This window comes from Pseudophryne corroboree, chromosome 2 (assembly GCF_028390025.1).
Source record: "Pseudophryne corroboree isolate aPseCor3 chromosome 2, aPseCor3.hap2, whole genome shotgun sequence".
Classification (NCBI taxonomy): Eukaryota; Metazoa; Chordata; class Amphibia; order Anura; family Myobatrachidae; genus Pseudophryne; species Pseudophryne corroboree.
In genome coordinates, this window is record NC_086445.1 from 133761759 (window position 1) to 133774665 (window position 12907).

Here is a 12907-nt window from a genome sequence, read left to right on the forward strand (position 1 = left end):
TCACCTTGTCAGCAATCGGCGTACGAGGTTACATCCAGAAAATGTGGAGAAGATGATGTTCATTAAAATGAATTATAATCAATTCCTCCGCGGAGACATTGACCAGCAGCAATTGCCTCCACAAAGTACACAGGGAGCTGAGATGGTGGATTCCAGTGGGGACGAATTGATAATCTGTGAGGAGGGGGATGTACACGGTGATATATCGGAGGGTGAAGATGAGGTGGACATCTTGCCTCTGTAGAGCCAGTTTGTGCAAGGAGAGATTAATTGCTTCTTTTTTGGGGGGGGTCCAAACCAACCCGTCATATCAGTCACAGTCGTGTGGCAGACCCTGTCACTGAAATGATGGGTTGGTTAAAGTGTGCATGTCCTGTTTTGTTTATACAACATAAGGGTGGGTGGGAGGGCCCAAGGATAATTCCATCTTGCACCTCTTTTTTCTTTTCTTTTTCTTTGCATCATGTGCTGATTGGGGAGGGTTTTTTGGAAGGGACATCCTGCGTGACACTGCAGTGCCACTCCTAGATGGGCCCGGTGTTTGTGTCGGCCACTAGGGTCGCTAATCTTACTCACACAGCTACCTCATTGCGCCTCTTTTTTTCTTTGCGTCATGTGCTGTTTGGGGAGGGTTTTTTGGAAGGGACATCCTGCGTGACACTGCAGTGCCACTCCTAGATGTGCCCGGTGTTTGTGTCGGCCACTAGGGTCGCTAATCTTACTCACACAGTCAGCTACCTCATTGCGCCTCTTTTTTTCTTTGCGTCATGTGCTGTTTGGGGAGGGTTTTTTGGAAGGGCCATCCTGCGTGACACTGCAGTGCCACTCCTAGATGGGCCCGGTGTTTGTGTCGGCCACTAGGGTCGCTAATCTTACTCACACAGCTACCTCATTGCGCCTCTTTTTTTCTTTGCGTCATGTGCTGTTTGGGGAGGGTTTTTTGGAAGGGACATCCTGCGTGACACTGCAGTGCCACTCCTAGATGGGCCCGGTGTTTGTGTCGGCCACTAGGGTCGCTTATCTTTCTCACACAGCTACCTCATTGCGCCTCTTTTTTTCTTTGCGTCATGTGCTGTTTGGGGAGGGTTTTTTGGAAGGGACATCCTGCGTGACACTGCAGTGCCACTCCTAGATGGGCCCGGTGTTTGTGTCGGCCACTAGGGTCGCTTATCTTTCTCACACAGTCAGCTACCTCATTGCGCCTCTTTTTTTCTTTGCGTCATGTGCTGTTTGGGGAGGGTTTTTTGGAAGGGACATCCTGCGTGACACTGCAGTGCCACTCCTAGATGGGCCCGGTGTTTGTGTCGGCCACTAGGGTCGCTTATCTTTCTCACACAGTCAGCTACCTCATTGCGCCTCTTTTTTTCTTTGCGTCATGTGCTGTTTGGGGAGGGTTTTTTGGAAGGGACATCCTGCGTGACACTGCAGTGCCACTCCTAGATGGGCCCGGTGTTTGTGTCGGCCACTAGGGTCGCTTATCTTTCTCACACAGTCAGCTACCTCATTGCGCCTCTTTTTTTCTTTGCGTCATGTGCTGTTTGGGGATGGTTTTTTGGAAGGGACATCCTGCGTGACACTGCAGTGCCACTCCTAGATGGGCCCGGTGTTTGTGTCGGCCACTAGGGTCGCTAATCTTACTCACACAGCTACCTCATTGCGCCTCTTTTTTTCTTTGCGTCATGTGCTGTTTGGGGAGGGTTTTTTGGAAGGGACATCCTGCGTGACACTGCAGTGCCACTCCTAGATGGGCCCGGTGTTTGTGTCGGCCACTAGGGTCGCTTATCTTACTCACACAGCGACCTCGGTGCAAATTTTAGGACTAAAAATAATATTGTGAGGTGTGATGTGTTCAGAATAGGCTGAAAATGAGTGTAAATTATGTTTTTTGAGGTTAATAATACTTTGGGATCAAAATTACCCCCAAATTCTATGATTTAAGCTGTTTTTTAGGGTTTTTTGAAAAAAACACCCGAATCCAAAACACACCCGAATCCGACAAAAAAAATTCGGTGAGGTTTTGCCAAAACGCGGTCGAACCCAAAACACGGCCGCGGAACCGAACCCAAAACCAAAACACAAAACCCGAAAAATTTCCAGCGCTCATCTCTAACAAACACTCCTGAACTTAGCGGTTCAAATCTAGTCCCAATATGGAATCACTTTCGCAAGTCCCAGGTCAGGTCTGTTGTCAGTTCGGAACTGGCTTTAAAAAACGAACTCGGCTTTTGGATTGCGTGTAAGCAAAACCAAATTACATGATTTCAGCTGTTTTATTGATTTTTATGGTTTTGTTTTTGCAATGTTTATCGATTTTCATCGATTTTAAAGGAATCCAAAGCCGAAAGAAAACCAAAACACTTGAGGGTGGGACCTGAGTAGCTATCATTTATCAAGTATATTCTATAAAACGATAGGTAGTTTTGATTGGTTGCTATGGGCAACTTCTGCACCTGTCTTCTTTAGAAGGTTTGATACATTTGCTCCTTGGTCTAGTGTAATGAGGGCTTACCCTAGCATGAAATTAAGTGATTATGTAACTTAATAATAGCTATAATCTATTAACAAGTAAAAAAAAACACCCCAAGGTTGTATACAGAAGTGGTGTTATATAGCTGAGACAATGCATTCTGATGAAAATAAATAACGCATTCCAATGAAAATAGGTGGGAAGTACAACTTCCTTGCTCTCCTTGCCCAAGGATGGTGAGGTTCAGACACCAGATAAAAGAAGACAAGTCTGAGTATCATGGAGTGTTAGAGGAAATTAAAGTGGAAACATACAATGGACAAAGAGCCATGCACTCAGGTAAGAGGAAGTAGAAGATCTATTTATAGGTGTGGAGTTGGGAAGAACACAGCCAAGGATATGGGAAAGTCATTTCCTTTGATATCAGGAAATAGCCTATTTAAAGTAATTAGGAAAGCCAGGGATGTCCATTTGCGTAGAAGTGGCAGGAATAGAGGAATAGTCGGGACAGATTGTGACATAAGAGAGCTGGAAACAGAGGTGTGGCTGGAGGAAGAGGCTTGTCATGACTCACTGATGGAAGTATGTCAAAATCTGCCAGTATAAAGCACAATGGGGCAGATGTATTAAACCTGGAGAAGGCATAAAGAAGTGATAAAGCGGTGATAAGTGCTAGGTGATAACGCACCAGCCAATCAGCTCATAATGGCTCATTTACATATTGGAGATGATTGGCTGGTGCGTTATCTCCTTGCACTTATCACTGGTTTATCACTTCTTTATGCCTTCTCCAGGCTTAATACATCTGTCCCAATGTTTCATAAATGTCTGTAAATGCAATAAATATAAAATGTGTTAGTTGTATCATACCTTATACATTAAAAATGTTCACACATTTTTGAAAAATGCACCTGTGATCTTTTGTGGAGTTACCAATTCATTTTATAGTGACAAACGGCTATTTTTGTAAATTATACGGCTACCTTGTTTTTTTTTTTAGTTGGATACACTCTAGATTAGTGTATCTAACATTATCAGCAGTGCAAAAACATTCCCTCTCCTAAAACAGAACTGCAAGTTTGGAATCCACTACATAATAAGCTAATTACTATGGGACCTAATAAGACAAAGCCACCTTATGTTATAATATGCACAACTCGATTTTTATTTTGCTTTTCATTTTCACTTCGTAATATAAAAACTGCTTAGACACTACATGGAGCAGTCACCAAATACTGTATGGATACTATGGGGAGTATTTATCAAAGCTAGGAGCGACTAAATTGTGAGAGATAAAGTACCAACCAATTAGATCCTACCTGTCATATATGTATATTAATATATATATATATATAAATAAAAACTTTCTCACAGCGATCATTATGGTGCCTATTCGCATCATAACTAGAACAGATATCCCATTGTTTTAATTTAGTTGTGATGTTATCACTACTGATTCACTGCCACACAATTTACATAGAATATTTATTCATGAACTAGTACAGGCTTCCTTTAATTAACAGACCCATAAGATGACATGAACAAAATTAAAAAGTACATGTTTATTTGTGCTATGTCACTGCAGCAAACAAAGCACTACAGGGAGATGAGCTAATGGACTAGGCAAATAGACACCTTGCAGCTCATTAAACTGCATGAACTAATTCAATGGAATGAACCACACTGTTCCCTTTGACTAAGCAAACTGTAACACGTCCAATGCTGAGAGACTGGAGTGAGCGTCTGTGGCAGACTATATGATATGTAAGCTCTATGTAACTTGTCTTCACCAGTTTCTGTACTATCACACCAGAAGTGCCAGAAGTACAGATTAGAATTTAACTGTCGGGAATGTGGTTAAGTGGTAACAAAAAAAGTACCCCTAGGATTGTGTTTCTGCCATCTGCGTTGGATGGATAGTGTTTTGGTGACTGTAATGCATGCTTCTGAATATAAAATTCCAGATGGGGCCCTAAGCAACATGGGTGAAGGAAATCTGGATCCCACAGTGTCCACTGGGCACAATGGTTGCACAATGGATGATCCAGCTACACTTCCAAATCTAGGTCCTGTCCAGAGGTCATAGTTATATTGTTGCAAACAGATAAGACATCTTTAAAAGGCATCAAAAGGAATTGACTAGTGCTGTAGTTCTCAAGCATGGTCCTCAGGACCCCAAACAGTTGATGTTTTGCAGGTGACCTAGCAGATGCACAGGTGTGTTCATTACGCATTGACACATTTTAAAAGATTCACAGGTGGAGCTAATTATTTTACTTGTGATTCTGTCCGGAGACCTTGAAATCATGGACTGTGTGGGGTCCTGAGGACCGAGTTTAAGAACCTATGGACTAGTGGTTCATATACTCAGCCTTCAAGGCACCCTAACAGTCCAGGTTTTAAGGATATCCATGCATAAGCACAGGTGACTTAATTAGTACCTCAGTCAGTTTGATTATATCATCTGTGCACAAGCATGGATATGCTTAAAACCTGGATTATTAGGGTGTTTTGTGAACTGAGTTTGGGAAAACCTGAACTAATCTATAGTGACAGACTCAGCTTCTCCTAAATCACAACTGGTCATTGGGTGGGGCAGAAAAATGAAATGTGCAATATAATCTCAGATATATGTTCTTTTTACAGAACTACATTACTCAACTCCAGTTTCGAAAAAACAACTGGCGCAAGATAAACCAAAATAGCCTAATCTCTGACAAGTTCCATAAATTGCCATACATTGTTGTATCTGGGGGCCAGTTTGAAATTTGAACAGAAACTATGACCAAAGTCATGATTACCAGTATCCCCAACATAATACATTATTCACACTTAAATGCCATTATAGCTATATGTAAACATCTGAAGATCAGCCAACATAGCATGAATGTTCCTTTGGAAAAATTGCATTTCCAATAACCCAGACGTCACAACCCAGTCACTGACTAGAGCAGACATTTGTTTCAAATCAGTTTCTACCAGTTGTTTCTAAACCAGATCATCCCAGAAAGGTGGTGTTTTACAGCTTGCCTCAAAGCAAAGTATTGTTTTCCATCTAAATGATCATTGCTGATATGTGACTAGGCAAGACCAGTGACGTGCGGTGGGGTGAGGCAGAGCCTTTCCTGTCATACTAACGTTTGTACCAGAGGTTTGACTGTATAAAGCACAGGTTCTCAAACTCGGTCCTCAGGACCCCACACAGTGCATGTTTTGCAGGTCTCCTCACAAAATCACAATTTAAATAATTAGCTCCCCCTGTGGACCTTTTAAAATGTGTTAGTGAGTAATTAATACACCTGTGCACCTGCTGGGTTACCTGCAAAACATGCAGTGTGTGGGGTCCTGAGGACCGAGTTTGAGAACCACTGGTATAAAGTATATGAAAAATACAAAGAATATGTTTGAATTATCTTCTTTGCATTATTCTAATCATTTTTATAGCCAAAACTCCTGGTTATCTTTTCTGCACATCTCTGATCAAAACTCACCAAATGTCCAGGAGTTTATACTGCTGCACCTGTGTATAATGCCCAGATGTACGCTTTGGCTCATATATTGCATGTAAATCCGGCTCTGGTGCTAGGCTAGCCAGTGCCTCCTGAGCCATTTAGCTCACTGCACATCCCTGGGCAAGACGTGATCAATTCAGATTCAGTACTGATCATTAAAGATTGCACATTACCCCCGAGTAATATCTATCACTTGGCTTATCTCTCTGTGGATCTGTGCACAAAACTGGGATTCCCTAATGATTCTTGGTATTGAGTAAGCAGTGGTTCCCAAACTTTTTTGAATCACGGCGCCCTAGAGTATCAGAATTTTTTTCACGCTACCCCTAGGCCAAGAGTTTCTTACTGAGAAATTCAGAAAAAAATATTAAATTAAAGAATTTGTAATTATATGTCATACTTAGGGTCTGTTATGTGGTGAGGAACAGGATTCGCCTCGGTTTGTCCACTTATTTTATTATCGGAAGCCAGTGTTGGACTGGGGCATGAAGGGCCCACCGAGGGAATGCAGTGATAGGGGCCCATACTTAGGGGTGTTGCCAGCCTACAAAGGGGGTGTGGCCAGCCTCCACAGAGGCTTGAAATACACAATAGTTTAGTGCAGTGTAATGCAACATATCTACCATGTATAATAGAAGTGCACAGTCTGGAGCCTGATCCCTAGAGAAAGGAGTGGACCCTCAGGCAGTGGGGCCTACTGGTGGTTTCCCTGGTTCCCCTGTGGGCCAGTCCGACCCTGTCGGAAGCCACCAACACTGGTTTTGCCTATTATGTTGACCATAAATAATTTGAGTTGGTCCTGGATCATCAATCCAGGGCAACCCTGCAAGTGCCCCGAAGCACCCCAGGGTGCCACAACACCCAGTTTGGGAACCACTAGCTTAAGCTTTTGCCAGATAGAAATATTAGTGGTGGCTGTCACAAATTGAATGAAGAACAGTTGCTTATTGTTCTTTTGAAACAATCAGATTATGTCATGAGTTTAATTTTCCTACGATGATAGACATTTTGCATCATTAATATCCCTTTAATTACTTAAAAAAAACAAAAAAAACAACCTCCCCAAATTAATACTATATTTTCTGTAGACTGCTAGTTCTTAAGTTAAGTCTATCATGTTTTTTTTAGTCTGCAAATCTTAAGGGCCCCATACACTACAACGATGTGTCTGAGGCTGAAGTCGGAGGCGATTTCCCTTGAACTCTCCCGGGAGCTTCCCGGGAGTGGTTCCATACGATTTGGTACATTTTGCATGCGATATATCTTATGTGATCCCAGCCATGCCTGCGGGAACCGACATATCATGAGTGCAGCACTAACAATCTAGGGGAGCCAATCCGACCCTCACGGGAACGCGGATCGGATCGGAAACTCCTCCAAAATGCCCGATTTCACCCGATATATCGTCCCGAATGCATGTAATTGGATGAAATCAGCCATTATCGTTCTAGTGTATGGGGCCCTTGAGGCATCTGGGGGGAATTCAATTTAGCATGATGTGCTTCCAAGCATCACCACAATGCCCAGCTGCGCATATATTAATTACAGTAAAAACAGTAGCCCCAGCATTGCATGTTTTCCTGTGCACCTCTATGGTTCTGAGGCAACATTGCAATGCAATCATTTCCTTCACTTGTCATTCTGCATGGTTTTAGGCTCCAAAATGCACATCAGCTGTATCTTTCAATTGATGTGAAAATGTTTTGCATATGGTTAATCTGTGATGCATGATGTAACCCTTTTATTAAATACATTAGTTCTTGGCTCCAGAAAGTTTTACTTATTTATTTTGGATGGTTACCAGTGATTTTTTTTTTTAGAAGACCAAATTTTAGGTTTGTTAGTATTTAAGCTTTTTTTATGCTGATACAAAGCAATGCCTGCTTTTTTGGAGTAAGCTGTGCATGACAATTAGCTGGTGTATAGTACTCATTAGGTGGGTAATTGGTCCTGGGGAAGGTTCCAGACCATGAAATTCTGCCAACAGTGTGCTCTACTGTATCTGATAATGAACTAAGACCTCCTGTCATCCTTAGGATGAACCATGACACAAACATTTTCCCTAACCTTTATGTTTAGACAATTAAATACTTTGGAATTGCCCCTTAATTGTGCCTTATTGGCTGTTCCCATTTTCCTACTACAGATCCTGGGCACCATAAATCCAGGACATGCAGCACTTCATCATAATACGTTTACTACACAGCTATAAGAATATTTATAGACCTGTGTCTACTCATATCTGTGATGGATGCGTGTTGGAGAAGCCACGTCCTCTCTGTGGAGTTTGTGTAAGTAAAGGGAGTGAAACTATGACTAAGGAGGGAGCTGCTTCCTCGTTTATCTCTCTCCCGTGGGGTTTCTGCCTCTTCTGACCTCTTAGAACCCAATTCCGGGATTAAGTGAATGCTGGAACAGTCCGTACTCCGGAATACCAGACCGGACCGGAACTCTCTGTGCCTGTCTCCCTGCAGTGTATGCAGTGTGACAGTTGTCACATACACGGAGACAGTAATACCTCCCAACATGACCCTCTCCAGGAGGGACACAATGTTCTGCTCCTGGACTTGCCTCTTAATTTATAATTGCTGGCAACTGTGCTGAAACACCTTTCTTATCCACTAACCTGTTCAACACAGGTGCTGGCAATTGTAAATTAAGAGAAAAGTCCAGAAGCAGAGCATTGTGTCCCTCCTGGAGAGGGTCATGTTGGGATGTATGGGGACAGGCAGGGAGAGCTCCACAGCTGCAAATGTTGCTGTAGGGAGCTGGTCCAGTCTGGCGTTACAGAGTCTGGACCATTCTGGCGTTTCTGCTCCTATTCTTTCTGCCCAAGTTCAGCAGCTGTGGGTCAGGAGGGAGCTGGACATCTCCCTGCAACATTTGCTGTGTGTCATATATGGGGACATGCAGAAGTGGCTGCAGGGAGCCTGTCTGGACCGGCCTTCGGAATCCGGACAGTTCTGGCTTTCACCCAATCCCCCCAATTACCATTATTTATTCCATCCTAACACTTATTCTTAGTCACATAAGTCCACACATGTTCTTTGGCTTTTGAGATCTTCTAACACAATTTTTGTCACTTAACATTTAAAAGAGTATTATTTGTCTAGTCTGGGCACAACATACCAAATTATGCATTTCATTACAATATTACAAATACACACACTCACACACACTCACACACACACACACACATACAATATAATGGGCATGCCGCATGTCAGGATTAAACGTTCTCCTGAGTGATTAGCTGTCTGACAGCTCATGGAAATTGTCATATAATCCAATAACTAAAAAGCATCCACCTTTTAAATATATTTGTTTTCAAAAGTCCATAAAGTTTCAGACACTCTCTTCTACTTGAATCCACTATAGTTGTACTTTTTCCTCTTGGCAGTTGTGATTCTTTCATTTACAAGATGAGTCCAACACAATTAGTCATACAAATATACAATGTACTGTATCAGCTAACAAGGAGACATGCAGCAACAGAGACACACTGACATTACAAAGCATCCTGTACGCTGATAGCACTTCTGCCTCCAGTCAGACAATTCCTGATCTTAATCTACATCTTGACAGTTGCACAGTTCTGCTCTCCTGTGACTGCCAGAATCAGTACACGATGTTGTTGTAACTCTTCCTGCATACACCAGTAGCAAATGAAATATATACACACACCATGAAATATTAAATATTAAAATTCTATTGAGATTTGCAGTATAGATCATCATGGCATTATGTTACTCATACTGAAACACATCGTATCCACATGTGCTATATTATTGAAACATCACGTGTCTTGTAACGTGAACAAGAAAGACATCAAACCTTAATACAAAAGCATAGACTACATTTAGTTCCTACACTTTTAGGAAACTGGAATTCCAAACACACCCTAGAAGCAAAAGGATTTGTACTACATGAACTGGCAGGTCATGCTGTGACTTGTAGTTCCACCACAGCTGGTAGGACATATTGTGATACCTAGTTCCACAACAGCTACTACAGTATGAAATGACTTGTACTGTAGTTCCAAAACAGCTGGTGGGGCATGCTGTCACTTGTAGTCCCATACCTGATGCCTAGTTATGCAGTACATTGTAGCCAATGTACATAGCAGCTGTAGAACCACAAGATGCCCATATCAGCCATAAAGGCAGAACAACCTTATCTGCCTCGTTAATAAATATACAGAACAGAAAACAAAAGTTTCAAGTAGAATTTTTAGCTAAAAGCACAAGAATCCTGTTAGCTACAAAATTACATTTTTAAATCGTCACACTAGTCATAAAAGAACCACATGAGGGTGTAAGAGAATGGTCTATACAGATACAGATCAATGCACCTACCTGTCAGCATCAGACATCCAAACAGCAGGCACAGCATTGCAACAGTGACACAGCTTAACATCTCTATCTGCCAACCCTAGCTCTGCCCTAGATCCCAGAAACTGATGTGGTGAAGCCTCTCCAATCAGAGTGTGCCCCCTCTGGTACCCAGGCTGTGAGTGATGAAAGTGTATCCTGTACCACCAGGGCACTGCCAGCTCCTCTCTCCTCACCAGCCACCCACAGAATGGCTTGTGCAGACCAGTGTGTCCTCAGCTGCTGCTGCAGAGTGGGAAGGAATATCCTGGAGGACAGGGACAAAGTGCTGGAACCCCTGGGACACATCCATTCATTACGCACAGCCAAATTCTCACACCCCTGATATAACCTCTTGTAACTGATGGCATCTGGGGCCACTCCCTGCCCCTGACATCACTAAGCCCCTGGTATAAAGGGAGCTGGCCCTCTCTGTAACCCACCACATGCAGCCACTAACTGGTCACAGCTGCTGGAACCACGTTTCCCAGGCAGCTGTGCACCCCCACTGCCCTGACTGAGCTCTACCAGAATTGTTTAATTTACACTTGATGAGGGTCACACACAACAAACAGACCTTATACAATAATTCTCCATTGCCCTGCAGACACATAAATCTGCTTTCTTCTTACTGAGAACTGCAGGATCAGGGTACTGTACTGTACTGCTACTATATGCTATGGGTGGTAAAGTAACAATGTCAGTTTCTTATGTTATATATATGGGTTTAAGATGAAAATAAGAAATAATGTTGGTCATATAAGAATCAACTGTATATATGGGTATGTGCATGGGATCAGTATGATTTACCGGCATTTGAAAGGCCGTCATTGTATATACTGTCACCGAAATACTGAAATTGTTAATTTGTCTTTGATTTGTTGTAGGTATTCTGTGCATCACTATTACATCAATCGGTAATCTAACTGCATCCCATGTGCACTAGCGGCACAAAATATAATCAGTATAATTCTGTCTGACGTTGTTATTGAGATGCCGGGATCCTAATCAGATCCTAACCGGATCCTGGATCTACAGTATACATTATTTACAATGTACATAAACACGTCTAGTTCTTTCTGTACAGTAATTGATCGGAACAAGGATTGAAATGACTACATACAGTATAACAGCTTCATGTTTACTGTATACAGCAGGGGTCAGGGAACTTTTTTACCTTTTACCCCAAAATATATTTAGATATGCCAACGTTACCCCCTTGATTTGAAAGGAAGGAAATCATATATTTTTGTACATATATACTGGTTATCACTGTTTATATGGCATTTCTGAGATACTGTGTATGTATGTGTATGTATATATATATATATATATATATATATATATATATATATATATATACAAAAAAGAGACATCCGGCACTCTGATAAATGGAATATTGCCTGGGTGCACTCCAGATAATAATACAGACAAATTATCCTTCCCAACCTGTGGCTCAGGTATTGTGCGGTTTCCCTGTCTGAAGCACTGCTGGGTGCGATCCGGAGGCATTCTTGCGGGGTCTTGGAGATGGGAGCCGGTATTATTTTACTTTGCTGTACGTGAGCTTATACTTTTTAATCAGTAAAGATTTCCTATTTTACTCACAATTGCGCCTTCCTATTTTCTGTTCTTTCACATATATATATATATATATATATATATAAAAATATATATATATATATATATATATATGACAAAAGTAAAACACACACAGTAGGAACATACAGAGGCACGGATGGCTTAAGCTCCTCTTGCAGCCACTCATATGCCATGCAAGCCATTTAACAGGAAAGGGGTTAATTACATAGGAACTGAGCATCAGCTTCCAATTTCCATCTATTTCATTTTGACCATAGGACTGAAACAATAGCTAATAAATGTACATATATAGCCCGTGGCCAGCCACACCTAACTATCTGCAGCGTTTTATTTTTAGTGCCTGCTAATCGCTGATTTTACTGCCCCACAGGGCCCCGGGCAACAGTCACTTCTGAAGGTCTTTAAGTCTCGTATTCCCGGTGCACATTAGTAATAAAACGGGAAGAGCACGATCCAAGTTAATTTCTAGCTCAGAAAGGAAACGCTGTTTCCTGTATTGTACAAATCTGGTGCCAACAAGACGGACACAGGATCCTATTGTCCTGCTAACAATTCCATGGTGGGGAGAGATCCCTGAGAAAATCCACCTTTCTCCAGCACAGGCTTCTGATGCCCACAGAAAGGGTGACATGTGTGACACCTTGTGCGTGACACAAAATAGAGGGGCACTGGGGATGGGGAGCCCAGTCACTGTGCCTTTATTACCCTTTATGCCTTTATTCAAATCAAATCCCCTTAGGTCTCCTTAGTTCATCGCTGTTCATGCCATTATTGGGGAAGCCATTCCAAACAAATGAATGCCGGCCACTGTCATGCACTAGATTAACAGAAATCACAGAATATCTCACATCAAATTGCTCCTCGGGACCAAGAGCATTCGGGATATGGGATTTTTCCAGATAACAGAATACCTGTCATCCGGATGGGTCCCAGGCGTCCGCAGCGCGTTCGGAGCC

General features: G+C 42.3%; 1 protein-coding gene across 1 annotated transcript in view; it reads right to left on the reverse strand.

Annotated features, from left to right (window-relative positions):
* The window catches only part of FLT1 (fms related receptor tyrosine kinase 1), a 117932-nt gene extending 107297 nt beyond the window's left edge, over window positions 1-10635 (reverse strand). Inside the window, exon 1 of the mRNA XM_063951728.1 lies at window positions 10335-10635. Coding sequence (XP_063807798.1) covers window positions 10335-10395 — 61 coding nt within the window. The 5' untranslated portion in view covers window positions 10396-10635. The remainder of the gene's footprint in view (window positions 1-10334) is intronic.
* Between the last annotated feature and the right edge of the window lie 2272 nt (window positions 10636-12907).